This window comes from Mirounga leonina, unplaced genomic scaffold (genome assembly GCF_011800145.1).
Source record: "Mirounga leonina isolate KUSES-001 unplaced genomic scaffold, KU_Mleo_1.0 Mir_224, whole genome shotgun sequence".
Lineage (NCBI taxonomy): Eukaryota > Metazoa > Chordata > Mammalia > Carnivora > Phocidae > Mirounga > Mirounga leonina.
In genome coordinates, this window is record NW_023270615.1 from 10616895 (window position 1) to 10644623 (window position 27729).

Here is a 27729-nt window from a genome sequence, read left to right on the forward strand (position 1 = left end):
CTGGTGAAATGACACACTGTCTGGGATTTCTGTTAATACACTCCAGCAAAGGTAATGGGCACTTGCAGTTTAATTATACTACTCTACTTTTATGTATTTTTGAAATTTTCTGTTTAAAAAATACTCCAGCAAAAGAAATATTGGGAACACAGAGGAAATAAAATCAGCAAAATGTTGACAGCCATTGCAACTGGGTTCCTTTTGCTATTCTCTGTACTTTTGTGTATCTTTGCAAATTTCCATAATAAAATGTTAAAAATGTACATACACATTAATTTGCACATACCCAAGCCCCACTCCTGGAGATATGAGGTGGGGGGACTACTGAGCATCCAATATTTTTTAGAAAGTTCCACAAGTGACTCTGATGTTCCCCATTTGGGAATCATAGCTTTCATTCTTTTAACAAATACTCACTGAGCAGCCACCACATACCATGCCCTGTGCAAAGCATTGAGGAATCTACACTTAAGGAGTATACAGACTACTACAAGGAAAAAGCATTTCAACCCAAATTATAAGGCATGATAAATGCCATGAGAGGGGTATGTGCAAGATACCATAGGTATAGATACTGGCCATTATAAAGGTTCTTGAAAGAGACTACTACATTCTTCATCTTTTACATGACTCCTAGGATGATAGTCCCTCACTTGGAAAGTCAGTAAGAATATGCTTCTGGTTCATCTTTAGTACTACTGAGTATTGTAAACAGTTGGTTTTTCCCAAAAATTCCACAGCCAGGGAATTGTATTTCTCTCATTCATTTTAAAAACATGCAAAGATGAATATTTTACAAAGTTTCCGAGAGGAAAGTGCCAGGAACACAGTTGTACAGGTCCCCATAAATGCGAGCCAAACTGAAGACAAACAAGTGGCCCCATCACAATGAGTATTGCTTCAAAAGAGTGAGTGATGGTTTTCAGACAGAGGAGGGAAGACAGTACATGGCTCACTCACATGCCCCCTTGCTCTCACCCTGTTTCAATGGAACAAAGAAGTTACCCGAAACCTCCACCATCTATGACTTGCTTAAAAGAAAGATGGGTACAGTTAAAACATGTTTTGTTTGTTCCTAGTATCGTCAATATTTACCTCAGGAATTAGAGTTATAGAGCACCTAAATGAAGGACACCTTAGGGAATTCAAATTTACAGTGCTATCTGCAAGTGAAACTCAAATTTTCATTTAAATAAGCCATAGATGCTTTTACCAGACTTTCCTTTAATCTATTAGTTCAACATAGCTAAAAACAGGCTGCGTATAGAACCCCCAGGCTGCTTTTAAGCAGTGATTCCCACCAGAAGAGTGACCTATTGAATGGAGAAGCTAGAAAGCATGATTTCTTAAGATTCTAAAGAAGTCTGGCTTAATGAATTCCTATTATGCATTAAGAAGCTAGATGAGATTACCTCAAAAGCATCCAAATTCTGAAAATTATCAACACACTTCAAAAATACTTTTTTTTTTAGCAAGACTCAAAGAAAACAGCCCTAAAAGAACCAATTTATTTTTTAAAAATCCTTAAAAAAAATTTTTAAAGATGTTTTTTACCTGATCAAGGTGAGGCTGTGTTGTTGGCACATGCTGAAGTTTTTTCTGCAAACTAATAACAACTGATTATAAATTCAGAGATCAATATACTTTCGATTTAACCTTATATGTTACTTAGAGATATGGAGCTAAGAAGGGAGTTTCCACAACTCAATCTATTACACAGTTCCAATTTTACATGCTATTTACACATTCTAATACAGAAAAGCTAGCAGACTGTTTAAAGATTTTTCCTAACCATGTGTACACATTCAACAAACAAGCAAACAGACTGGTGGTTGCCAGAGGGGAGGTGGATGGGGGAATAGGTGAAACAGGTGAAGGGGACTAAGAGGTACAAACTTCCAGTTACAAAATAAGTAAGTCATCACGGAACACTACATCAAAAACTAATGATGTACTGTATGGTGACGAACATAATAAATTAAAATTAAATAAAATGTTTTTAAAAAACAAATAAATAAGTCAAAGATGAAAAATACAGCACAGGGAATACAGTCAATAATACTGTAGTAATGTTGTATAGTGACACTTGGTGACCACACTTATTGAGGTGGGCACTGAGTGAGATACAGAATTCTCAACTTAGTATGCTGTACTCCTGAAAATAATAAAACATTGTATGTTATACTTCAGTTAAAAAATGTACACACATTCACATGTACACATATACACACAATACAGAAAAAAAACCCTAATCTTCAGCGACACTATTTTGTGTGGTTAAATATGTCAGCAGATTTCTTTTTAATTCCAACAGATCTATTACCAGCCCAGAAAAATACACGTAAGCATTTTACCACTGCTCCAAATTTCATCAACTTGTCCCATGCTTCCTTTTTTTTTTTAAAGATTTTATTTATTTATTTATTTGACAGAGTGAGAGACACAGTGAGAGCAGGAACACAAGCAGGGGGAGTGGGAGAGGGAGAAGCAGGCTTCCTGCTGAGCAGGGAACCCAATGCGGGGCTCGATCCCAGGACCCTGGGATCGTGACCTGAGCCGAAGGCAGACGCTTAACCGACGAGCCACCCAGGCGCCCTGTCCCATGCTTCCTAATGTGAAAATAAGGCTAGTACCTAAAGAAAGTTAGAAAGGTATATTTATTCCTTTATCAATGTTTTCCCTTAAACATATCTATTTCTTAAGAAATAAGTAATATTAAGAAATAAGTCTTCTATATAGTCAGTTGCCAGTGACTGAGAGAAACAAAAAATCTTAAAAATGTATTGTTCTGATACGAAAAAGAGCAAGAAGATCAATATGGCACAACCAATTATAACCTTAACAACTGTAGCATACATTTGGACACTGATGGGTTAGGCTGGGAGGAGGAAAAAGATTTAAAACCTTGCAGATGTTTTGCTTTGCAGAACAGTGAGGGGTAAATTAGTAACAGGGAGTTTAGAAAAGAGAAAAGGATTGTAGGAACTGTTGGAGGGAAATGAGCCTCACAGGATGGGGTCTTAGTACAGAAAGTGTCAAATTAAATCCTTCCCAGCTGGTTGCTCAGAAAAGGATTCTCCATTTTTGCAACTGAGCACAGTGAAAAGTTATGCACAGGCCTGAGCCACAGAGAGGGCATCACATTAAATAGCTACTTCTTTAAGTGTCACTAATGCATTATCACTGTTCTTAAACAAGTGTGGAATGAGATTACCTTACAAAATGTTTGAAAAATCACACGCTCTTTATGTTCAATATTTAATGTTGTTAAAAATAACTGCCAACAACTTGTGTAAGAAGGAAAAAGTTTTCCTCAACCCTCTTAGGTGCCTGGCTGGGCGTGAAAATTAGATTGACAAACACAGATTAACAGGAGAAAAGGGTACAAGTTTATTAATGTAAGTTTTTTTAAAAAAAGATTTATTTCTTTTAAAGAGAGAAAGAGTGTGTAGCGGGGAGGGGCAGAGGGAGAGGGAGCCTAACACAGGGCTCAATCCCAGGACCCTGAGATCAGGACCTGAGCAGAAACCACAAGTCAGACACTTGACCCACTGAGACAGTCAGACACCCCTATTTATGTAAGTTTTATGTGACACAAGAGCCTTCATAAAGAAATGAAGAACCAAAGAAATGGTTAAACCTGAGCGTTTTTATGCTATGTTTGATGAAGAGTAGAAGGTTGTGGAAAGAAACGATGGGACAGAGTATGAAACAAGTGTAGTAAACTGGAGGATACTCAGAGAGGCCTGTTTCGTGATTCCTCCGTGTGTACCTTAGTCTTCAGAGATAAGGATGCTCCTTTCCTCTGGGCACTGGGAGGGTACCTCTCACACGAGGCTTTTATGACTCAACTACTTGAGAAAATGGGAGAAAATATTTCCAAATCACATATCTGATGAGGCGATAATACCTAGAATATATTAAAAAACTCCTCCAGCTCAGCCACAAACAACAACAAACCATGGGATTAAAAAATGGACCGAGTATTTGAATAGACATTTCTCCAAAGATGATCTACAAATGGCCACTAAGCACATGAAAAGCTGGTCATGACCTCGAACTGCTGGAGAAATGCAGAGCACAAACACAAGAAACTGCCACCTCACACCCACGAAGACGGCTACTACCAAAACCAGGTGGAAATACCGAGTGTTGGCGAGTCCATGGAGAAAGCAGAACCCTGTGCACTGCTGGTGGGAAACGAAAATGGTGCAGTTGCTGGGCCGAACAGTATGGCATGCCTCAAAATAGTAAAAAGAAATGAAAGCAGGAATCGTGAAGAGACATTTGCACACCCATGGCGTAGCAGCATTGTTCACAACGGCCAAGAGATGGAAGCAACCCAAATGTTCATCAGTGGATGAATGGACAATATGACGGAATATTATTTAGCATTAAAAGGAAAGAAATCCTGTCACAAGCTACAACATGGACGAACCTTGAGGACTAAGTGAAATAAGCCAGTTAAAATAAGACAAATGCCATACATTTTCATTGGTATAAGGTATCTAAAGAAGTCAAATTCTTTTTTTTTTCAAGATTTTATTTATTTATTTGAGAGAGAGAGGGTGAGCATGAGTGGTGGGGAGGGGCAAAGTGAGAGGGAGAAGCAGACTCCCCAGCCAAGCAGGGAGCCTGAGGCAGGACTCAATCCCAGGACTCTGAGATCATGACCTAAGCTGAAGGCAGACGCTTAACCAACTGAGCCACCCAGGCGTCCCCTAAAGTAGGCAAATGCTTAAAAAAGAGATAATAGAATGGTGGTTGCTAGGGGCTGTGGGGAGGGGAACAGGGAGCGCCGTCATTCAACAGAGTTTCAGTTCTGCAAGATGAGAAAGTTCTGCAGATCAACTGCACAACAATGTGAATATACTTAACGCTACTGAACTGTACACTTAAAAATGGCTAAGATGATTTAAAAAAAAATGATACTGAAGAAAGATAAGTTTTTCTCCCTTATCAAAAAGATTCCCTCCAGGGAAAGAAACAGGAAAGTGATCCATCACTGAGGAGAAAGGAGGAGTGTGTAGCAATACCCCAAGCTAAAATTTTTTATGTATTTCATCCATTTTTCTCATAGAAAGAAAGTATTACACACAGTGGTTGGTGGAGAAGTATTAACGATGAATCCCTAAAGTTAACTACCATTTATACTAAAATTTCTATAGGAAAATGCATTGTGATTTCCAAACATCCAATTAATAAAACCTTCAAGAACAATATCATTAGGAATGATCTTGTACACCACAGGAATGACAAGAAGCTTAAATCAAGGGTGCAACTGTATAAATCATTCCTGTAACTTCTACAACTGTGGAGTAAGAAGTACATTACAATAAAAGTCAACAAAATACAGAAAACATACCTTATTCCAGAAAGACTGTCAAAGGCATGAAGATCTAATACATTAGAGAGATCAACTCTAAAAGGAAGAAATCCAATGTAAACAGTGGGAAATTCTGTGAAATATATTCCATTAATCAAGGAAAAAAAAAATCTCTAAGACTCTTTTGCCAAAAATGTAGACATAAAGTTTAATCAATACATCATACTATTTTGGGGAACACATAAAAATCACAAGCAAAGAAGAAAAAGCTTGTTGTAAAATTTTTTAATAGAATTTCTTCATAAAATTCAAAAAACAGTGACTAGTATAAATTCAAGGCAGAAAATTACTTGATTATTTCTTCAATAAACTATACATATTTTTATTTATACTTTCAATTGTCTTTTCAATCCTGGAATTTATGAGCTTGATTTCAAATACATCTTTACAGCCAAAAAAAAAAAAAAACCTCAGTTACAGAACTGGAACTTTTCAAAGCAGCAGTTTATTACTCAAAAGATGAAATGCGGGACGTGAAGCGCAGGCACTGGTGCAGTACAAAACGTTACCTTCAGGACGTCTGGATTTCATTTACTTCACTCCCCGCCTTCCACGATATAACAGGTAGTATTTTAAGAATACAAGGAATCAAACAACTACTCTAAGACCCTAATCTACATCCAAAGAATGGTTTATTTCCTTCAGACCAGGGTTGCATAGACTGAAACAACCCAGTTAGCGCTCTACCTGAATAAACATTATTTCCATGGGAATTATTTAGAGGTAATTGTGGCTTATCAGGAAAGCAGTGATTCAAACCGGCAGAGAATATCATATCACAGACAGCATTCATTTTGGTTTAAATACACATACAAAGGCTAGTGAATGAATTCCAATGTTTACGTGAGCCTGTAAAACAGTAGAGGACAGTGATTTCTCTATCATCAAAGCTATGATGAAGGAATGTTTCAGGAAAATGACAAGAGAATGAATTCCCAAATTAGAGTCCAGGAATTTGCCAAACATGTAAGTTCTCTTGCAAGGAAAACAAAACAGTCAAATTCAAGACTTTTTAAAATATGCCAACATGTAAACCAAACCACCTCTTCTAACTTAGGAGTGACGTGCACTGTCTGCTTTGCTGATTCTCAACAGTCGGCCAAATATTCATGCCTGTGGCAACAATACTGTTTGATCAGGAGTACTTATCTCGGCACAAGGCAGACAAACTCCCATCTTACTAAAAGAGTAATACTCCAAAGCTATATGCTCATAAACTATAACAACACTGGAAATTCTGGACATTCTAGATGAAAAGAATCAGGAAAATCATCAAAGAAGTAAATATTCCATAAAGAAATTTATAAATATCATCTTACGTAAGAGATCAAAGCCTTAACATTAAACACATGTCCATTTTCACCATGACAGTTGAGTAAATATTTGTACTAATACGTGACAAATGAATGAACTTCTCCCCCAAGTTTATCATCTTTACCTTAGGAAACAGCTAGTTTAAAAAGTACACCTGCCAATTGTCTGAATATCAAAACTCAGGCCAACTGTATGAATACCAAAAGTCAGCTTTGAAACACAAGTTTCTAAAGTAAACAGTTTCATTCTGACACTGTTCTTTTTTTTTTTTAAGATTTTATTTATTTATTCATGAGAGACAGAGAGAGGCAGAGGCAGAGGGAGAAGCAGGCTCCCCGCTGAGCAGGGAGCCCGATGCGGGGCTCAATCCCAGGACCCTGGGATTATGACCTGAGCTGAAGGCAGATACTTAACCGACTGAGCCACCCAGGCGTCCCTCTGACACTGTTTTTAAGAATCCATGTCACACATTTAGAAATAATTCTGCTTGATACGCAGAATCTTTTGATATTTCCAAAACACACAGGATCAACACTAGATCTGTACAGGTTAAAATCTACAGAGAATAGAGTCCCCACTGAGGCTGCCTCAATCCAGCCACTGCCCTTGCTCCTGCAGCAGAGCTGGGGGTCCTGCGGGTACCAGGGTGCCTGCCTCTCTTTTCTGGACATGTGTGGAGGGGAACGGAATAGGATTGGGGGAGCTCTGGTCTCCCACCTGGACCAGACTGGGGCTCTCCGCTACAGGGACCACTGAGGGGTGGGGACGCGCTACAGCAGTGTTGGAGGGGAGGGGGCAAAAAAAAAAATCTACAGTGAATAAAATAATACCAGTCTCTCACTGTATCTCACCAGATTCTCAGTGGACAGTAAAACAGGAAAAGTCTAAGGTTCCAGATTAGAGTTACCATGGACCTGCCCCAAATCTAGTACCCCCATGGAAAATAAATTCCTTCACTCATCCAATTAGAAAACTAATTTCCATGGCATAAAATATACCTACTTTCCTCCTTTAGAGATAATAACATCAGATATTTTCAAAACAGTAATACAAAATTAAAAATAAAAAGACTACCACCATTAGCTTTTACGTGGTGGGGAGGGGAATTCAGTGGCTACCCCGGGGTTAGTGTCTACTAGTCACCTTTCCAAAGTTCAATGAGTCTCCTAAACAGGAGCCACCAGCTAATCCCAGATCTACGAACTGTCAAACCCATCCAATGGCTAAGTCCTGAACTCCAGAACCAGATTTCTGAAGGCCTTCCCCAGTGGCACCTCAAACTCAGTATCTACAAAACTCAACTAAACACCTTTTACCAAATCCCTGCCATCACTACCTCACCCACAAGTTGCTCCTCCTTCTGGTATTTCCTTCCATGGAGAACTGCACCATATTCAATCCTTCTCCCAGGACTCATACTGCTTTTAAAACCTTTCACTGACTCCTTGCTGCCCACAGAAAAAAAATCCAAAATATATGTCATTGCATTCAAGACCCTTTGTGGAAAGTTCTCCACCTCTTCAGTCACACCTCTTTTTCTCTCTGCCACACACCATGTGCTCTAGCTGTTCTAAAATACTCACAGGTCCCTGGAGCACAAAATCTTCCTATGGCTAAAAAGCCATTCTACTCTTGTTCATCTGAAAAAATCCTATTCATTCTTTAAGAGGTCGATAATCACATTCTCAGTCAAAATTTCCTGAATCATCATCAAGAAGAGCTGAGTAGTTGTTCCTCTATGTTCCTGTTCCTACAGGACCCTACATAATTAATACTCCTGTTATACTGATAATATTTAATATATTGGGTTTTGCCTGTTTACTTCTGTCTCCCCCAAATGACTCATCACCTACTACAAAGGCAGAGTTTTTGCCTTATCCATTGCTTAAATCCTCAACAAGCCAAGAAATGCCTAGCAACTAATAGAATGGCCAACAGTTCGTTGAACTGATTAACTTATTATTGAACAACTGGATTTTGGTCTTCCTCTGTTCGGTCCTCTGAAATCTGTAAGATTAAAAAGGAGTCAGGAAGAAATAAGAATGGTTCTTCATCTGATCTTCCACCCCTACTTCTGAAGTCTACGTGGCCCATTAGAACTTCCATTTGCTTCAAAGTCAACTCAAGTCTTACCAGTAAGACAATGCTACACCTGATTCTTATTCCTCAACTTCAATACTCAAGGTAAGCCTTTTCTACATATGCTTACAGCAGTCTTATTATTGTCAGTTTTACTACCATCAGCGTTTGTCAACCACAAAATGCTCGAGGCATTAAAATTTAAAAACAAAAAAACAAATACAATAAAACAAAACTTCCATCAGTGATTTCAACCATTTTGTTAAAAACCAGATCTCTCGTTTCTAAACCGGGAAGCTCAAGTTGCTGTGCCTCAAGGAATTGGGGGAAATATTTAATGTAAGATTCATGACCATGGTAAGAATTCTACCATGGAGGTCTGATCTTCACTGAAAAAGATCCTAATCCAACTTCAGTCCTCACAGCAAGGAAGTACTATTTCAGAAAGTCCCTAGATTCTCAGATACAATGGCAAACACAAGACACTGAAGAAACCGGAAAAATAATTTAAAAAAAAAAAAGGAGATTTTATTCATTTGCTCATTCATCCATGTGAAGCAACTAAATTTAATCACTATATGTTTACTGTTCTATAAACATAACAGAACTGTTAGAAATGTCATATAACCATCAAAATTGTTACACAATAATCTCTTCAAGATAAAACCTTTACGCAGGACATAAAGGTCTAAAATGAAAACAGAAAGAAAAATTAAGCAAGGTAAATCCAGGGGCCTTAAAAACTGATCTGAGATGTTTGTAAATATGAACCAAATAAATGTTATTACAACGGAACCACAGCTATTGATGGATACAGTTTCTAAAAACTTATTTCAGCTTTCTGTGGTCGTCTGTGTGTCACTTTGTAATGAAGAGAAAATTTAGGGAGAAAGAAAATGGTAAAATGCAAGAGAAAGAAGACCAATAACTGAGGAATGGCTCTGGTATGAGTTAGGCGATCAGAGGTTTTCTACACTGGAATCTGAAATGCAGGGAGCACATTTGGGCGTTTGCTTGTGGAAGACTTATGCTAAGGGCATCCCTCTGCCACCTCCGCCCGCAGATGAGTGGCTTCTGAGAATGCACACCAAGTTAATTCCCCAGCCCTCCGCACGCACACAAGCAGCTGCCCCGCTACTGCCTACTGCCCAGGGCAGTCTGTCAGCACCTCTAACCTCCGCCGCACAGACGAGCCTCCGAGCAAAGCCCGCTGCTGCACTTCCAAGGAAAGAACCTCTGAATTAAGGACTGCGTTGGCACTGGACTGCCAGCCCTGAACCCCACAGCTGCTGGCTGCATGTTGCTAAGTCTCTCAGCTGCTGAACCAATCTTGCTAAAAAATGAGCTTAACAACATATCCCTGTAAGAAATTTTCTGAAATCATAATAGCATTCATTGGAAAACAGAATTCAATCCAAAGAAATACAATTCACAGATGTTTCAAGAATACGTCTATTTTATAAAGTACTGCACATCTGTATGAACAGAATAAAAAGACAGAAGAACCTACAGGAAATGGACATAAAGATAAACTTAAAGGTAAAGGTTCCTCTCTTTTTACATGACAGATTATTTTTGCAGCTATACAAAAAACTTAGAAGTTTTTAGAAAATATTAGAATGCCATTTAAGTACCTCAAGCTAAGATGATTCCTAATAATATACTCTTAGAGATTTCCATACTAGTTACTTTTCTGAGTGGATGAAAAGTCCTGTGTTTTCTTCCTCATGAAACAAAAGCACAGCTACCCAGTCTTACCATGGCTCTACTGTAGTTTTGCTACAACAAGAAGCAAACATATTAACCAAATATGCCAACTAATTTATAAAGAACATTCAAAATATTTTGGGGCCCCGTTTTTTAAAAAGGCACATGTATCTTTGTTATAAAAGAATCAAGCATTAATTAACCAATTAGTTAATAATTATTATTAACTAAAATTATTTACTGTCAATATTAGTAATGGCTTTTAAAAGTACCTTGATCTTTGTGTTTCTAAAATTTTTCCCAGTCCATTTATGGATCTGAAATAAACATAAAAATGAAGAAGAAAGGGTAAAAAAAAGTAAATGTTAAACTTTTTAAAGATCGTAAAGCATATTATTTCTAAAACAGGAAATAAGCATATACAAGTATATCTGGAGAAAAAAACAGAAAAACAAAACTTACATTTTTTATAGCTTATTATTTTTTTTCTAATCATAAATCAGGTATATTCCACTTAGGTATTAAAACGTGACAGGCAAAAATCTACTGCACAACTGACTAACTAGGGGACACTCTGTGCATTATAAAGAGACCCTTCACGTTAGAAAAAAATGATTCATAGCCAGTAATTCTAATGTTCTCAAATGAGTAGATAAATCAAGATTTTTAACTCAATTTTCCACAAGCACACATCGTGGAAATGCCTATACACAGGCTAGAAATAAAAACCTAGTTGTGAGTGGCTTTCACCCAGCCTGTCCTCAGTTTCACAGTAACAGTTAAGTCAGGCATCCAGGTTGTTCCACAAAATAACCTCTTCATTCCCTAACTAGAATCTCTACCTACTCTGCCAGTCCTTCCCTTTCTGATATTACTAAGATAATGAAACAGGACTCCCTCTTTATGGCACTAAAAATACTTGTTAAATTCTTTTCAACATACTATACACCTCATCTATTTATCTTTATACCATCAATTCCATTGCCTTCAGCGTTCCTTGCTGAATATATGTGCCTTTTGTTCAAGCTTATTCTCGTGGGTAAGGTTTCCCATCCACAATGATTCTAAGGCAAGTCTCTCTACCATTTCACAAAGTTCTTAATCTTTTCTACTTGAATATACTATATAACCTGATGGCCACTTCCTCTCAGATATGTTCACCTTCTTCCAACTCCCCAAATCTAATGCCCAGTCAGTTGCAAGTCTGATGTACAATGGAGGGTCAAAATCCAAAGGGTCTATAATTTATCAATGCACTGTGTCCACATTCTTTCCTGGTATTGCTGTACAGAGCAAGCTGGCCAACAAAATTTAGGAGACCAGAGTCAAAAGGGGTAAAAGAAGTAAGTTCCATTCACTGCTTTCATCTTTCTAGACTTTTCAAAAATATCAACCATTTTTCTATTTCTTTCCTATTTTTATTCGTTGTAGCTTGAAATTACTATGTAAACCAGGAAAAAAAATTACACTCTAATAATGGTAACAGTAGCTAACAGAGCACATCTGTTTTCTGCACATTATTTTACTGTTAATATCCAACACTGTCTCATGAACACTTAAACCAAACTTAATGAAGTAGGCATTATTTCCTGTTTTAGAGATGAGAATTAAAAAGAACACAGCAAGAAACAGACCAAGGAGTAGAACCCAACCAGACTAACAACCAGATTCTAAAGTCCAGCGTCTTAAGCACTATGCAGCACACTACCTGCACTACATGTGCAGAAAAATATGCATTTCTTTCCTCTTCAATCATTCATCACTGCAGCCAATCTTCTCATGAGCCTTACACCTTTATTGATTCAATTTATAACATACTATATGAACTGGTACTGACAGAATCAAAATCTGATGTCAGCAGATTACACCCATTAAAGATGACTAATAATAAAAGCTATTGGGTGTCTCTTTGTAGATGGCATTTATTGTCTTAAAAAATAATTCAAAGTCCCTGAACCCTAATCTCATTTGAAAAGTCCAAGTGACTGTGGATCATGTAGCATATATTTGAGTACCATTCATACTAACATACATATGTTGACCAACCTTGGCCATGGACACTGAAGACACTGAAGCAAGCTGGGAGACAGGCACGTTTAGTTGACAGTCAAGGAAGACAAAGTCAGTGAGGGTTCAGGGAAAGGAGACCACCTGAGACAGGGGAGATTTCACAGAGGAGCGAGGGAGAAAAGGAGGTGACGGGACGACTCTACAGAACGGATAAAATGGCTTAAAAAAAAAAAAAGGAAGCAAATTAAAACAGAGACAATGAAGGAATTCAAGGATTGGCAGAGTGAGAGTGAGAACACGTCAGAGTAAAGAAAGGATATTATGGCAAGACACATCCATGGGAAAATAAGTCATCCTGAGTAAAGTTAGAGAACTTCCTGTAGGCAAAGAGTCAAAGAGAGACAGGAAAAGGAGGATGGAGTCAGAAGACCCTGAGTATCAGTCTATGAATTCTAACTACATTCTGTAAGAAATGGGGAATGATTTTATATATTTATTTTTACATAAGCGTCAATTAGGCATCAACAATAAATGATTCCAGAATGGTATTGAAGCAGGTCAACCTTGAACCTTAAATTTCTACAGGGTAATACAGGAAAAACCTTTTATATAGTACACTTTGGATTTGTAGGCAGTTAACACTTAAAACTTCATACCTAATGGTTGTTCTTAATTTGCTTAAATCCTCTTCTGAAATCAAGTCAGTTTTATTAATGATGATGATATCTGCCAAAGCAACTTGCCTAAATTAGCAAAGAAAGAACAGATGTCAAAAGAGAAATGTTAAGAAATTAAAAATAGAAACATCTCCTTCAGATCAAATAGCATTAAGAACTATATAGTACTCTATATGGTAATTGATTTTACTCCTATTTATCATTCTTCAAACAGTAAGAATAAACTGCATCCATCACTATATAAATTCAGATTTCATATGTATTCATTCAAAAAATATTTACTAAGTGCTCTCACTTGCTACTCTGAAACTACAAAGATAAAGCCCCAAAAGTTTATAATCAAGGATCATTTTCAACTCAAAATTTTCTTTGTAAAGAAACGCATAAAATTCAGATATTCAATATGGTAAAAATATGGACAGTCCACTGACTAAAATATTCCATGTTATCACATGGAATTTTTAAAGAAATAAATAAATTAACATTAACACTAAACAGTTTTTTTTAAACCACATTCAGAAGATACATCAGGATCCTGAACAAATATCTTCTTCATCACTATAAATAGGTTTTTCTCTGTAAAATAGATACACAGACATTCAAGTTAAAGAATGCTATTCTGTCCCATTGACAGAATGCTAGATAACAAAATAGCTTACTATAAACAGAAGTTCTATTTTCTATTAACAGGAGAAGTAGAGCTGAGGATTCTTTAAATTTTCAATTCTTCAGGAAATTTTAATCACTAGGCTATTTATTCCTAATTCCAGTTTTATGCTACCTGAAGATATAGCCAATTATGTCAAAGGACAAAGCCAAATTCTCAAAAATAATTTATTGAAAAAGCAAGTTTCAACAGTATGTACATCATAATCCCATTTCTGTTTAAGTAAGCGTTCTATGAATAAAGATTTAATGTGGATGGGGCATCTGGGTGGCTCAGTTGATTAAGCGACTGCCTTAGGCTTAAGTCATGGTCCCAGGATCCTGGGATTGAGCCCCACATTGGGCTTCCTGCTCAGTGGGAAGCCTGCTTCTCCCTCTCCCACTCCCCCTGCTTGTGTTCTCTCTCTCACTGTGTCTCTCTGTGTCAAATAAACAAAATCTTAAAAAAAAAAAAAAAGATTTAATGTGGACATCTCAAAATATAAACAGTTACTATCTTTAAATTGGAAGCCTTTTACATTTACTTTTATTTATTTATTTTTTTTTTTAAGATTTATCTGAGAGAGAGCGAGTGAGTAGGGCAAGGGATAGAGGGACAGGGTGAGAGAGAAGCAGACTCCCTCCTGAATGAGGAGCCTGACATGGGGCTGGATCTCACACCCAGAGAACATGACCTGAGCCGAAATCAAGTCACTTAACCAAACGAGCCACCCAGGTGCCCCATCTTTATTGTGGCTTTTATGACACTTCACTACTTTCTATTTGGCTTATTTACATTTTCTATAAAAAATATATTTTAATAAGGAAAAAAATTATAAAAATGTTTAAGTTCAGTCTAATCTGAATCATACCTATATACCCAATGCAGTGTTCAGGCAGGATTACAGCACCACAGAGCACCATAGTCCAGAATGAGAGGGAGCCAACTGCTTGTTTGCAGTCTATTATTTATGTCTGGATCACACTTAGCAAATCGCAGGGAGACTCTCCCTTAACCCCAGCAGCAGACTTAGCAACTGTGGTATATCCCAAAGCCTTTTTCCTCCATTAGCAAGAATCTGCTTAGGGTAGGCAAACTGATTTAACATTTCTAAGTCTAAAGACAACCCAATTAGGAACATAAAGGTGTTTAAACAAAAAAATTTTCTAAATGCCAATTAAAATTATTTCCGTATTTCTTTTGTTCTGAGTAACAGTGAATACGTGCATCAAATGAATTACTGCTGAAGAAGGCAGTAAGTGAACCAACTCTTTTCTTTATAATCCTCTTGAATCCCAATGAAATCATAAAAGAACAAAAAACCAGTTTTAAATGTTCACTGCTCCCAAGCTCCTCTCAAAGAACTGCTGTGCCCAACACTCATTTTATGCTATATATAAAAGTTTTAAATAAAATTTTAGTTATCAGACCACTACAAGTAGCAATAATTCAATTACAGGGGAAAAAGACAACGAATTTTCCTTGACTATGTTTTTATATTTCTCACTTTGGTTTTGGTTTTCATAATAATTTTCTCTTTCCAATTAGCCAGTAATCAATATATACTTTAAATATGAATACCTAGAAGCTTCATTGATAAGGCCATCCAGTTTTTCTTCTTCTAAATGCTAAACAAAAACAAAGTTTGAAAAAAGTTACTGTGGGAAAACACAAACACTAATGTCAACACAAAGAATTTTACTTTGGAGACTCCTTTCTTGCTTCTAATATACATTTCAACAAGTTCTATTACTGAACACACAAATGCAGAACTAATTTTTCTAACTGAAAGCATTTTATTCCCCATTTGTAATTGTTTTCCTATAGTGAATCTATTGGGGGTGTTTGGGGGAGGGGGCAGGACTTAAATACTGTCCCCCTGACATCTCCTTTTCCTTAAAAGGAAAACCCTCCAGATATAAATAATGTCAATAAAAACAAAGGGCATTACAGTTCAAATTACAGGCCTTTTCCTTTTTCACAAAAAAGTTTTTGTTCTAAATATTCATTATTACTTATATATAAAAGAGATAACCACCAAAATAGACTTTCTTAAATCTAATACACTTCCATCCATTCCAGTCCCAGACCCCACCTCCCACCCCAGCATCATCACACACAATATGGACTCAGTGCTGAGCCCTTTCTATTCCCTTAAAACAAGCTGTGGGAAGGCCACAGCCCCAATTCTAGCCTAAAAGCAGTTGACCATTTAGAGAAACCCACACTTGAGTGACCTGGCCCCTCAGTGCAACTATTTCCTTTGCTGACCTCTCCAGAGTCAAGCTAGCTCCAAAAAAATATTGTGACACTGATATTGGGGCCCACAAGGTAGCTGTCATCTCTCTGGAAGCAGTTATTATTTTTCCATAATTCTGTTTAAATCCCTAAAGGCATCAATGCCGAAAGGTTTGTCTCTGCAAAACATTCCACCTTCATTACTTTAACCTTTAATAGATGCTCCCTGTCACAAGAAAAAGCTGCCTACTGAGGTTAGAGGCAATTTGATTATATTAATATTCTTTGTATTTGAAATCAAACTTCACAAATTCTTAAATCATTTTACATACATTATCTCATTTAGCCTTCCTAAGAATTAGAGGGAATGGTTATTCTCATTTTATAAAGGAAGAAACTAAATTTAATACTGTCACTGTCACAGGATACTCTTTTATAGGGGTATTTTTCAAAAATTGAAAACGTGCTATAGAAGTAAAATGATCATAATTTTAAAAACTTATGAATGAAAGCTTTTTATGTCACATAGACTCAATCTTCGATACAGATGTTACATAAATATTAACAATCACGCAAGAGTATACTCAGAGAGACTACCTAAAAATTACATTCAAAATTACTATATTATTATTATTAGTGTATCAAAAACTGTTCCTTGCCAAAAGACAAAGTTTACTATTTTTGCTAATTATTCTTGGCCTGAGGCTACTGCAAATCCTATTATTATGTCCTGTAGAGAACAAGGCTGTTACCATCCTGGAAATAGTACCTGGCACCAGGCTCAAAAAATATTTATTGAATGAATTCTAGTTAACACCCCTATTTGTTGACAAAGATAAGTAGATGTTGTTATTTGAAATATTCTATACAATGTGCAGCAACAAATCCCCTTCTCTTCAGCAGTATACCTATTTAATAAAGATGTATTTTTAACAAGGTACCTGTTTCTGAAAGATCCTGGAATATTCCAGGATTTGAAAAATTTTTCAAAATACTGTATTGTTGACCTTTTGGAAGCTTTATTTACATATGAATTTGGAGCTATGTGGCTGTGAGTTGGTGGGGTATAAAAAAAGATATGGCAGGAAAATTAGATATTTTATTTTTGAATTTCCATATCTAAATGGAACAGTAGTTTTACAAAGTAACCCACGTTTTTAACACATTTACTTCTCCAGAAGATTAGAAATCTACACTCAAAGCTAACTGGGAAAAACCAACATTTTACTACCTTCAGGCAATCAAGAAGTACCAAATATAAAAACACGTTAAAATCCCCAAAATAAAAATGGGCCAATATGTACAATTCTATTATGGATAAGGCATGTAATAATCACATATAATTATAGAAAAAGAGATAAAAGCCCTGTTCTATGCATTTTTGAAGGCCATATAAACATAAAGAAATAATAAATGCACACTAACATTTATTTTCTCTGGGTATCAGCCCAATATTTATTTTTCTCATGCAACTTCCTTCCTCCCCAAGTCAAACTTTGCAAAAAGACTAAAACCAGTGTCTTTTATTCAAAGGGACATTCTCCAATATTGGTTACTCAGTCGGATAAATTCCATTTATAAAGTTAAAAAAATGGCAATTTTTATATTCTATGCTACCTGCACAGGCAAGGAAGGAAAACATCTGCAAATTCTTTTTCAAAAATTTTAGAGTGTGTGTGTGTGTGTGTGTGTGCGTGTGTGTGTGTGAATGTATAGATATGCCCATAGGATTCCTCATGTCTGCTGAGAGACTATGGCTTTTGCTTATATATTAAAAAAGACAAAAATGGTTTTGGTACTAATTAACCCAACACTTCCCAAAAGTCAAGGTTCAACCTCCAACTCAGCACACAGTAAGAAAGAAAGAAACCCTTTGAAATAACACCACCGTAGACCCGACTTCAATAAGGGCTAGCGGGTGTCCTCTTCTGCAGAAACAGAAACAAGCTGGACCAAAAAGAAGAGAGCAAGATAGGGGGAAAACACTGCTGTTGACCAAAATGGAAGAAATCTAGTGTCAAAGATGTCAGACGACATTTAAAAAGAGCAGCAGCTCTCTCCTCTCAACGGACTGGTTATAGATCTGACGCTATTTCAGCTGTTAGAAAACGATTATTGCATAATGTCAGTCTATTTATTTTTCCAGTCTTTTCCAAGCCAAACTGTTTTCTGACTGAATTGTTTCAACAGCTAGTGCAATATAACAGAAGAGCCAAAAAGAAACCTCTCACTTGACCTTTCCTGTGTAACTTCATCCATTGATTCTATTGCATTAAATGCTGTCACGTTTGTAGAACTGAAAAGAACAATGTTGGCAGCCTGGGTGTCAAGTCCTGAGAATAGAGAGCTGTCATCTGAAGTTGTCCAATTCTTTGCCCGTGATTAAAAAATGAATATTTCAGATCAATGGGTGACAATCCCATTAGAGTGACAGCCCATGATATCAATTACCACTTCAGTTTCAATCTGGCTGCCTGGCCACAGGGTACCATTTCTCAGCCTTCCTTGGGATGGGCTGGCTCCTTGAAGCATGACACCCTTAAATTGCTGCCCATTATCCAAGTGTCATTACTTGTACTGCCTCAGAATTCTCTGAATCACAAGCAGCTACTGGGGTCAAGCTTTGCAACCAGAGGAATTGGACAAGCGGGCAAATTCTTTATATAAAGGAAAAGTTATTTATCTGGCATCTGACTTAAAAAATCTAAAGTTTCCATTATCCTGACAGTATGTCAGTTTTGTGTAGGTATATTGATTTAGTAATTTAAGAGGTTTTATCAAGGTGGCAGGAGGTTAAACGTTTACTGTGTTTGCATTATTCAGAATGTTGCTTTGTTTATTTGGCCTCAATTACACTGATAATAGATTCTATTTAACTTCTCTGCAAATCTAAATATACATATAAAATTATTCCTGTAATCATAAATACATAAAGAGTTTAACTCTGGGTATGATATCTTAAGTCTATCAAGAAGACAAATAAAATATCTTAACTGCTATCTCTTCTGTAGGTATCCCAAATTTGGTAATAAATGTATGTAAGAGATGAATTCAGACATGCCTATAATAAACATTCAGAATGAAGAATTTATTTTGCTTCCTCCATAAATATTTTGTTAGAAATATCATGATTTCAGAACAGTCGGAATTTTTCTGAGCAAAATTGTAGTATCTGGAATCTTTCTTTGATTCTTAAGATGACTAATAAATTTGGACTCTAAATCTACAGAGAAATTATTTTCCAAACATCTCAAATTAGGCAGCTCTATTCCTGAGGGAGACAAAGGGCCAGTGAAGGGATAGTGGTAACCACTTAACAAGCATGCTCCACCAACTGAACCAGCAAGGTGCCCCGGAAGTAACACTTTTTCAAATTAACAAATTGAGATATATTGTGGAGTAGAATACAAAATGGACGTGCATTTTTAAATATTAAATTTAAACTTCTAAGAAATGATCACTGAGGGGGCTATCCACATCCCAGAGTGGGACCGGGAGACGGAGGATAATTTCATTCTCTTTTCCCTTTAGTAGTATTTCACTTGGAAAGTGAGAAATATTGTTTTATTTTATGCAACAACAGGTTTTTAAAAATCTTACTAAGTGCATTTTATGAATTGAAGTCCATTTAAATGCATTTGAAGAACTTGGTAGTTATGAAAACATTCACAGGAGGATACCATTTAAAGGAGAGTTTCTCCTCACTACACTTATGTATAAACCCTGATTTCTCAAAATAAGGTAAAGCGATTCTTTTTTAACACAATTATTTCTCCAGTTTGTGTCTGGTAGCAGTTTAACAAGAGAAAAAGGTTCTCATATGCTTTCTCAAGCTCAATTTCTTCTATCAAATAGAAAAACTCATCAACAATGGGGTTGAGTCCCAGTAAGGAGTTACACATACCCAAACTTTATCCTGTAATATCATCATTACAAAATATTACACTTCCAACTATCATATCAAGACAGAGTAACAGAAAATACTTAATTTTAAAACACAATAATTAAAAGACACACAAATTTCATCTATTGTTCACAATAGTTTAAAAAAAAACTTGTTAAAATATTCAAACAAAACTGCAGAAAAAAAATTATAATCAATCCCCACAAACCCAGCTTTTAACAAATAATTAGCAACTCACAGCAATCTTTCAACTTACTTTTAGTCCATATTTTGAATCCACAACAGTTATGATACCTACAAAGGAATATATCTTTTAATCACCTCTATGCTTGAGAATGAAAATCACAACTAACCTATTTCAGTTCACAAATGTTACTCAATAAAATATTGTTTTTTTCTCTTGCCAAAGCTGCAATTTAATTCAATTCCACGAACAAGCAGACACATTTTAAATGTGTACTGAGTGCCTTAGCACCATTTTAACCCATTAGGGAGGTTATAAAATAATTTTTTAAATTAAATAAAGAAGTAAATAAGAAAATAAGATTTTTCTGGCCTTTAAAAAGCTTTAAATCCAAAATATGATGAGACAAATTCCGTAATATAAACTGGAATGTGATAAATTACACAAGACAGGTTATTTCCAGTTTATATATTCACATTATCAAAATCAAGACTTTTCTTAACATTTAAATTACTGCTTAACAAATCTGAGATGCCTTAAGATATCTTATTCCTAATAATTTGCACCAAATCTAACTCACACAAGTATTTTCCGTAACATGTACCTAAGTTTCCAAATGGTCAGTTTGTCAATCTCTGAATTTATATGCCAAATAATTTTTTCAAATGATAACAGCAGAATGAGTCTGATGATACCTAGGGAATTCAACCAGCTCCATGCTACATATACTAGAGCCAAATGACTGGGCACAGTCTTAAATTTCACTCTTGAGTCTGTGGAAGACCTGGTTTAAAGAAAGGTAAAGGGTGGGAGGGGCATAGTTACTTCATTCATAAAGTTTCTATATGTCTTAAATGAAGTCTATGAATACAATTGCCCAAAAGTGTTATGGCAAAAAAAGTAAGGAGTGGGGGCTTTGCTTAATTCTTATCTTCAAGGGAAAATGAAAGCAGAAATATGATCCTCATACTGTATATTTTATTTTCATTTTATTTTTATTTTTTTTAAGATTTTGTTTATTTATTTGACGGAGAGATAGAGAGCACAAGTAGGCAGAGAGGCAGGCAGAGGGAGAGGGAGAAGCAGGCCGCCCGCGGAGCAGGGAGCCCGATGCGGGACTCGATCCCAGGACCCCGGGATCACGACCCGAGCCGAAGGCAGCCGATTAACCAACTGAGCCACCCAGGCACCCCTCATACTGTATATTTTAAATAAAATAAAAAACTCTCTAACATACTAAGTACATAAATCAAATAGAGGATGTAAGAAACTGACATAGCATTTTAAAAGGAAAACCTTAGTGGAAGCACTAAATTGGGAGCTGACATTAAGACCCGACATCTAGTTCTACCACTCTCTGGGGCTTTGGAATCTTACTTCATCATCAAACTAAACAAGTTTAAAAAGATTAAAATTATAATGTGAGCGGGAAAAAAAAATCTTAACCATAACATTTTCCTTGAAAACAAAAGAATATTTGCTTTTTAACTTACCATCAAGATAAATATCAACCCCTAATTCAGCATCAACCCAAAACATAGAAGCTACAGCACCTGAAAAATATGTACAATATTGATCAAATAAAAATATTTATTCAAACTGAGAAACACTATTCTACCCAGGCTGTTTTAATGTGTCCTAAAAGAATTAGCAGGCGAACACATACACAAATTATGTATGGCTTTCCAAACTTCTTTATGGGAATTACAATGACAGAATCTTTTACTATTTATACTCATTTCTTCCCCTCTCCCTTTTCTGCCCCCCCACAAAAAAAAGAAAGAAAGAAAAAGAAAAACAGATCAGCTCTTATCACATACAAACCCAACACCAAGCTTCTATCAATGCCATAGTAATCTGCCAATAGATACTACCAAATAATTTGGGCACTATGGATATGTGCACACGGGACTTATTTTTATGTTTTCTCTTCCAAATTTAATAATCATGCAGTTAACAAATAATGAATTCTCTCTCTAAGGGGAAGCAAAACACAATATAGATAATTCGGAAGCCACTTGACTGAAAAAGAGAAAAACCTGTAAGTTTTATAGAAGGAAAAGAACAGAAGGCAAAATTATACACTCTATAAGAGCATTACTAGTAAAACCTTATACTATTTGTTTAATACGGATATAAAGTTTGGATCTGAGGAAAAAACTTCTAAGTAAGAAATTAAAACTTGTTTTTGACAGACACTGGTTCAGTAGCAAAGCACACGCCCTGATCAGTTTGCTATTACACAAGAAAAAGAAAACCGGCCGTAAAAGAAGTATTTGATTTTTCAAAGCATCACAGGTCCAGTTAGTGACAGGGCTGTCCAAAAGAATGAGTACTGGGGAAAAACAAGGATAACTGAACTCATCCCCGTGTCTGAAGCTGTCCACTTACACTGAGGAGATGTGGCCCCCCAGCATCACTGTGTCAACAGCGAAATACCTGTCAGCTGTCTACAGTGATTACTCATGCAAGATATAGCAAGGGCCACAAGATCTAATGGTTTCCTGATACCTATTGATTTTTTCCCCAAAGCTTAATAGTTTTCCAATTTGACTGAAATAGGATTTGTGAGTAACAGGGGCGAATCAATGCCTGTTCTTTTCAAGGAAATTACTTTACCATGACAATTATTTAGCTTAGAACTGGAGAGTGCCAGTCTCCTAAACGGTAAACAACTGAATTGCCAATAAGAATTTTCTTCACTTACTTGGCTAAACCATGATTTTAATTAATGAGGGAGAAAAAAGTAAATCTACTGTGAGTATCATTACCCCTAACAATAAGTCATTTAAAAAAGTCTTAATTTTTTTCACTCAGTAAAATTCCACATTGTTCATAAACCTTTTTTTTTAATTCATGGATTACTATTCAGATAGCTTCTAAGTCCTATACAGTTAACATTCATGTAGTATTAAGTTGAATTGCAAGAATATATTAGAGCTTTTTTTTCTAAATCTGATGTGTATCTTTGGTAATACTTACCAGGCTACTTAAGAAAACTATTTAAAATTTAGATGCAGGTGTTTAGCAAGAGGAGTAAGATGAGAGATTAAGTTAATCAATAGTTCCAAACCCAGGGTGATTTTTCTCCCCAGGGAATATTTGGCAAAGTCTAAAGATATTTTTAATTGTCTCAACTAGGGGAATGCTACCGGCATTTAGTGGGTAGAAGCCAGGGATGCTGTTAAACATCCCACAAGGCAAAAAACAATAAAACAGGGCGCCTGGGTGGCTCAGATGGTTAAGCGTCTGCCTTCGGCTCAGGTCGTGATCCCAGGGTCCTGGGATCAAGTCCCACATGGGGCTCCCTGCTCCTTGGGAGCCTGCTTCTCCCTCTGCCTCTCTCTCTCTCTCTCTCTCTCTCTCTGTCTCTCATGAATAAATAAATAAAATCTTAAAAAAAATTAAAAAAACAAAAACATCCCACAATTCACAAGACAATCCCCTACAAAAAAGAACTATCCAACCCAAAATATCAGTTGTGCCAAGGTTAAGAAACCCTGACCTAAATTACAGAACCTCCCTTATTCAAAACCGATTACAACAAACATTTAAATAAAATTTTAAAAGCCAAGTTTTATTAGCAACAACCCAATATACAACCTCCTGCAACAAATTTTGAAGAGTGATACTCTAAATAAGAAACAGAAAGTCCTATGTGACTTCTGATAATTCTTATTTCTACCCTAATAAGTGGTTGTGGGGGAAAAGTTTACAAAATCCAAATACTTATCAGAAACAGCTTTCAAAATGGCAAGAAGGGGAACTGAGCAAAGAATAAGTAATACAGGGAAAAGTCAACCAAGGGTAAAAGTTTCTAACCATTTCCCCATTTTTGGAGGAGGGGGTCACTTTCTAGGGCTCAGAGCAAAATGAACTAAAAGGTCTGAAGCTTAAGGATGTACCTGCACAAGGTATTAATATATTTTCATGAGTAGTTGGAGGAAATTCAGGAGGGGAACACTGGGTACTTTAAGAGAACAAAACCTAAAAGTCATATTGCCCATCTGGCTCTCAGTCACCCCTTTTCCTTTGCTTCCCCTTCCCTGCTCTCAGCAAGACCCAGCATTCAAATTGAGGTCCAGGAGAAAAACAAGTTTAGGTTAAGATAGATAAGATATTAAAAATAATCCATCAACACCATATGTAAGTAGACTGATGTTCTCTACATCAATCACCAACATGCTGAAAAAACAATGCACATGTTTTTTCAAAGAAATGGAACATATCCTAAAATTTGTATGGAACCGGAAAAGACCCTGAATAGCCAGAGGAATGTTGAAAAAGAAAAGCAAAGCTGGCTGCATCACAATTCCAGACTTCAAGTTCTATTACAAAGCTGTAATCATCAAAATAGTATGGTACTGGCACAAAAAACACACACAGATCAATGGAACAGAATAAAGAGCCCAGAAATGGACCCTCAACTCTATGGTCAACTAATCTTCGACAAAGCAGGAAAGAATGTCCAGTGGAAAGACAGTCTCTTCAACAAATGGTGTTGGGAAAATTGGACAGCCACATACAGAAGAATGAAACTGGACCATTTCCTTACATTGCACACAAAAATAGACGCAAAATGGATCAAAGACCTAAAAGTGAGACAGGAATCCATCAAAATCCTTGAGAACACAGGCAGCAACCTCTTCGACCTCAGCCGAAGCAACTTCTTCCTAGAAACATCGCCAAAGGCAAGGGAAGCAAGGGCAAAAATGAACTATTGGGACTTCATCAAGATAAAAAGCTTTTGCACAGCAAAGGAAACAGACAAAACCAAAAGATAACCGACAGAATGGGAGAAGATATTTGCAAATATCTTATCAGATAAAAGGGTTAGTATCCAAAATCTATAAAGAACTTATCAAACTTGGGGCACCTGGGTGGCTCAGTCGTTAAGTGTCTGCCTTCGTTCGGCTCAGGTTATGATCCCAAGGTCCTGGGATCGAGCCCCGCATCGGGCTCCCTGCTCGGTGGGAAGCCTGCTTCTCCCTCTCCCACTCCCCTTGCTTGTGTTCCCTCTCCTGCTGGGTCTCCTCTGTCAAATAAATAAATAAAATTAAAAAAAAAAAAAAAAGAACTTATCAAACTCAACACCCAAAGAACAACTAATCCAATCAAGAAACGGGCAGAAGACATGAACAGACATTTCTGCAAAGAAGACATCCAAATGGCCAACAGACACATGAAAAAGTGCTCAACATCACTCGGCATCAGGGAAATGCAAATCAAAACCTCAGTGAGGTCGCCTGGGTGGCTCAGTCATTTAAGCGTCTGCCTTCAGCTCAGGTCATGATCCCAGGGTCCTGGGATCGAGCCCCACATCGGGCTCCCTGCTCAGCGGGAAGCCTGCTTCTCCCTCTCCCACTCCCCCTACTTGTGTTCCCTCTCTCGCTGTCTCTCTCTCTCTGTGGAAAAATAAATAAAATCTCTTAAAAAAAAAAACCTCAATGAGATACCACCTCACACCAGTCAGAATGGCTAAAATTAACAAGTCAGGAAACAACAGATGTTGGCGAGGATGCGGAGATAAGGGAACCCTCCTACGCTGTTGGTGGGAATGCAAGCTGGTGCAGCCACTCTGGAAAACAGTATGGAGGTTCCTCAAAAGTTGAAAATAGAGCTACCCTACGACCCAGCAATTGCACTACTGGGTATTTACCCCAAAGACACAAATGTAGTGATCCGAAGGGGCACGTGCACCCCAATGTTTATAACAGCAATATCCACAATGGCCAAACTATGAAAGAGCCTAGATATCCATCAACAGATGAATGGATAAAGAAGATGTGGTGTGTGTGTGTGTGTGTATACACACACACACACACAATGGAATATTATGCAGCCATCAAAAAATGAAATCTTGCCATTTGCAATGACATGCATAGAACTAGAGGGTATTATGCCAAGTGAAATAAGTCAATCAGAGAAAGACAATTATCATATGACCTCACAGATATGAGGAATTTGAGAAATAAGACCAAGGATCATAGGGGAAGGGAAGGAAAAATGAAACAAGATGAAACCAGAGAGGGAGACAAACTGTAAGAGACAAACTGAGGGTTGCAGAAGTGGAGTGGGGTGGAAGGGATGGGGTGGCTGGGTGATGGACACTGGGGAGGGTATGTGCTATGGTAGCGCTGTGAATTGTGTAAGACTGATGAATCACACACCTGTACCCCTGAAACAAATAATACATTTTACATTAAATGAATAAATAAATAAATAGGAAAAAAAAACAATGCACATATATCACAGCTTAGAAGAAACAAAAAAGAAGATAAAGGCAAGGAAAAAAACTGAAGAAATGAATAAGGCATATAAATGGCAAAGAACCCATTTTGGAAGGAAACATAACCCAAGAAGCCAAAGAAAATTCTCAAAGGCCTATTCATGATAAGGAACTTAAAAACAACAAAATCAATTAAAAACAAACTCTAAAAGGCAAGATAAAGCAGAATAATATGAAATGGAAGTTTGTGTAAAGAAATAAACATACAACCAATAAACATATCATTACTTAACGAATTCTTTTAAAACATCATGGAACAGAACAGATACTGTTGGAAACAGAATTACTGACAGAAAGGAACACGTAAGATGACTGAAGTAAATGCAGAAGCAAAAGACAAAACAATTAGAAGATAAAACATATGGAGAACATAAGAAAATTCAATATAAGGAAAATTGGTGTCATCAAGTGGAGGACCCAATAACTGGACAAAAAAATCTTCATGGTAATAAGGTAAATGCTCCTAAATGAAGAAATAAACCTACAGATTACAGATTATACTGTAATCCAAGGAAAAAGGATTATGAATGACATGTAGACGTACCCTGGTTACATTACTGACCTTCAAAAATAAAGGAAAAAATTGTCAGGCAGTTTGGATGCTTTAGAAAGCAAGTCACTTTCAAGGAGGCAGAAAAAAATTAGACTTTTCTACACTAACATTCATTGCCCCAATATAATAAAATAATGACCACAAAGTTCTAATGAAAGTGTTCCTGAGGATATTACCTCCTGCCAAGTTGTTTTTCAACAATGAAAACACCAGGTGGACAGACTCAAAACATTAAAGGAAACAACAGCATTAAAACTCAAAAAATATATCGCTCACAAATCTTGATGATAAAAAAAGGAAATCCAGGCAATCAAAAAATACTAAGAGATCAAGAAGCAATATTTGTTAAGTTCTGAGGGAAGGAAATCGTGATCTGGAAATTTTATACCCAGTAAAATAATCCTTCAGGTATAAAAACAAAAGACAAGCACTCTCAAGCAAGTATGTAAGAACTTAAGGAAGGAGGGGCGCCTGGGTGGTTCAGGCAGTTGAGCCTCTGACTCTTGGTTTCAGCTCAGGTCATGATCTCAGGGTCATGAGATTGAGCCCTCCGTGGGGCTCTGCGATCAGCACGGAGTCCTCTTGGGACTTTTCTTTCCCTCTCCCTTAGCCCCTGCTCCCGACTCTCTCTCTCACTCAAATAAGTAAATATTAAAAAAAAAAAAAAAATGCAAAGGAACACAGCATCTATAGCTTGAAAGGATTACCTGACCATGAAATTCAGTCAATAAAGAGATTCATC

The 27729-nt window shown here is 36.8% G+C and overlaps 1 protein-coding gene across 5 annotated transcripts in view; it reads right to left on the bottom strand.

Annotated features, from left to right (window-relative positions):
* The window catches only part of LOC118026324 (COBW domain-containing protein 3), a 53027-nt gene that overhangs the window by 7237 nt on the left and 18061 nt on the right, over positions 1–27729 (bottom strand). For 4 of the 5 annotated variants that reach the window (XR_004683530.1, XM_035029103.1, XM_035029101.1 and 1 more), the window contains 7 exons: positions 21639–21698; positions 20218–20255; positions 15401–15447; positions 13153–13239; positions 10759–10803; positions 5366–5422; positions 1555–1606 (listed from right to left, as the gene is read on the bottom strand). Coding sequence is in view for 4 of the 5 variants with exons in the window: in XM_035029103.1 (XP_034884994.1) it covers positions 1555–1606; positions 5366–5422; positions 10759–10803; positions 13153–13239; positions 15401–15447; positions 20218–20255; positions 21639–21698 (386 nt within the window). In the remaining variant the exon portion in view is untranslated. The remainder of the gene's footprint in view (positions 1–1554; positions 1607–5365; positions 5423–10758; positions 10804–13152; positions 13240–15400; positions 15448–20217; positions 20256–21638; positions 21699–27729) is intronic. The other variant, XM_035029102.1, reaches the window with a different exon arrangement.